The sequence below is a fragment of the Plectropomus leopardus genome, unplaced genomic scaffold (assembly GCF_008729295.1).
Source record: "Plectropomus leopardus isolate mb unplaced genomic scaffold, YSFRI_Pleo_2.0 unplaced_scaffold17101, whole genome shotgun sequence".
Lineage (NCBI taxonomy): Eukaryota > Metazoa > Chordata > Actinopteri > Perciformes > Serranidae > Plectropomus > Plectropomus leopardus.
In genome coordinates this window covers 1-2816 of record NW_024618390.1, presented here as the reverse complement: position 1 = coordinate 2816, position 2816 = coordinate 1, and the positions used below count along the sequence as shown (strand labels likewise).

The 2816-nt window shown below is 40.6% G+C and overlaps 1 protein-coding gene across 1 annotated transcript; it reads left to right on the top strand.

Annotated features, from left to right (window-relative positions):
* Window positions 1-47: 47 nt before the first annotated feature.
* LOC121964767 (retinal guanylyl cyclase 2-like) lies at window positions 48-1645 on the top strand (the record flags this gene model as incomplete). The annotated part of the gene is made up of 5 exons (XM_042514958.1): window positions 48-156; window positions 303-466; window positions 787-910; window positions 1000-1068; window positions 1471-1645. Coding segments are annotated over 5 exons (641 nt in total), but the record flags the coding sequence as incomplete, so codon positions are not given.
* Window positions 1646-2816: the final 1171 nt, after the last annotated feature.

Genomic DNA, 2816 nt, shown 5'->3' with positions numbered 1-2816 from the left:
CTCTCAGAGATTGTGGAGCGTCTGAAGAAGCCCCCTCCTCTCTGCAGGCCTCTGGTTTCAGTGGATGAGGCTCCTGCCGAGTGTCTGAGTCTGATGAATGAATGTTGGAATGAAGATCCGAGTAAGAGGCCGAGCTTCGATGACATTTTCAAACAGGTAAGACGAATTGCACCGCTGCCATCTGGTGGCCTATGTCATGTATTACCTTTGTATGTTGAACTGATTTCCATTAGTTTTTTTATGCAGGACATTTCTGAGCACTTCAGGCATATTTTTATTCATTTTGTCCTTTGTGTTTGCAGTTTCGGGGCATTAACCGAGGGAAGAGGGCGAACATCATCGACTCCATGTTGCGGATGTTGGAGCAATATAGTTCAAACCTGGAGGATTTGATCAGAGAACGAACAGACGAACTGGAGGTTGAGAGAAACAAGACGGAGAAGCTGGTCGGACAGCTGCTGCCAAAGTAAGATGCAATCAAACTTCTCTTTAATCGGCTCAGCGGTCAGGACATTGTAACCATGATGATATTATGGGCTGTTTGTCCAGAATAAATGTCACTTAATTAGCTGAGATATGATAGAACGCAGAATCACTGTGTTTTTGAATGGTGGTCAGTTGGTAGTTTTCTATAAATTCAAACTGCTCATACATTATTCAGATCACTGTGAAGGGACACATTTCGTAAAGAAGGATGTTTATTTAACCTCTAAATGTAAATAAATGTGAATAAATGTGTGTGTGTGTGTGTGTGTGTGTGTGTGTGTGTGTGTGTGTGTTTTTCAGGTCTGTGGCTCAGGCTCTGAAGAAAGGGAGGCCGGTACGACCTGAACATTATTCGGACTGCACTCTTTACTTTAGTGACATTGTTGGATTCACAACCATCTCTGCTCTCAGCGAACCCATCGAGGTACAAACTGTTCAACATCTGCTGATGATGCACGTCCGTCACTGTAAACATCACTAACCCTAACCCCAGCACCTTGTGTGTATGTGTAGGTGGTAGACCTGCTTAATGACCTCTACACCATGTTTGATGCCATCATTGCTACTCACGATGTGTACAAGGTAGGAACCATTTCATGTTTGACATTAACCTTTGTTTCATCATCATGAGTTTATCCATATGAAGCAGCTGGAATGAATAAACCTCCTTTTAGAGTAAAGTTGGGTTATATTAAAAATCTCTGCAGAGTTTGAATGCATAACAAACTGAAACTCAACAAGAAGAGATGCACTAATTTTCATATTTTCCAGATGTTTTACAGCAAAGTCTCCTGACACACCTGGAGACTCAAGACGACTTCATTTAATCAAAGAATCTCACTCATCTGACATCTAAATGCTCACTTTATCTTTTCATGTTAACAAAGATCTTGATTGTGAACCTCAGTAGCCATGTCTGATAGATTATCAATAATTGTTTCCTTCAGTCTACTGTGAAGTGTTTTGTGTGCATCATGTTTGCAGGTGGAAACTATCGGAGACGCCTACATGGTGGCTTCAGGTATTCCTAACAGAAACGGGAATCGACACGCAGGAGAAGTGGCCAACATGTCTCTAGACATCCTGCACTCAATAGGAGCGTTTAAGATCAAACACATGCCTGAGATCAAAGTCAAAATACGCATCGGACTGCACACAGGTACAAACACACACATACAACTATCTCTGCATAACAACAGAGCGCCGAAGGGATGACCTGTTTTTGTGTGCCAACCAGGAAGTTGGCATCTGTGTCTGCTGTGAGGACGTCTAATGTCCCCGACAAACACTGTAGTCCATTTAGCCACTTGTTAGCAACTGCCTTTTTTAGGACGAGTAAAACCTAAAAAGTTTAAAAAATTGGGTTTAAACAGATGTATTTTTTGTTGCAAAACAAAATGTCTCAATATCATTAGCGTGCCAATGTGCAGGCTGATTTTTACACCTTATAACACACCCTTACAGACCCGAAACTGCTTTTGTACTCAACAAAAACAAAAATTTTGATTCTCTCTCCCAGGCAGACAGAGGTTCCAACTATACTCAATCAATAATTTCAATTGTCTCTCTTTGGTTTGTTGATAATTATAAATGTTTGGAAATTAGGTTGGACAAAAGTCTCCCCTTTAAACACCACATTGACTATGTTACAAAGAAATCAAAATTATCACTGGACTTTCTGTTCAGGCTGAAGTCTGGTTTTTCCACAGGATCAAGAAAATGCCGGGTGCTGGCCTAGGTGATGAGTCCGGTTTAATTGGTTATACTTTATGGTGATTTTTACAGCTTTGCCTAACTGTCCACCTTGTCCAAGCTTAATCCCCTATATCGCTCAGCCTGGGGCGTATTACTAAATCTAGCCTCAGGACCCATCATTGTACCTTATACAGCATGGAGTGATGGCCATCTATCAGTATGCATGTTTCAACACTGGCACATTCAAGTCTTTAAAATCCTCTCATTTACATTTCCAACTGACCTCAGCCAGAAGTTTTCATCTTTGCACAACAGCCATAATTTGAAGTCCAGCAGAGAGAGACACCCGGTTTGTTCTGCTGTGGTCTCTGATACTAGACGACCTGCAGAGACCCTCATTTCTTTAAATGATTTTAAACTTAGAGCACAGGGAGTGGTCACAGCTAGCTGCAACTGCTTCATTTAACAAAGTATAGATTAAATAATGTTGCCAGTTAATGCACTCTTTTGACATACTGTATATTTGTACAGCTGTTGTTGCTGTTATTGTTGGATGTTTTTTTTTTATAACTTTTATTTATAAAGGACAAGTCATCAATATTCAGTGTATATAAGAGTGTGTACAATTCCTTTTT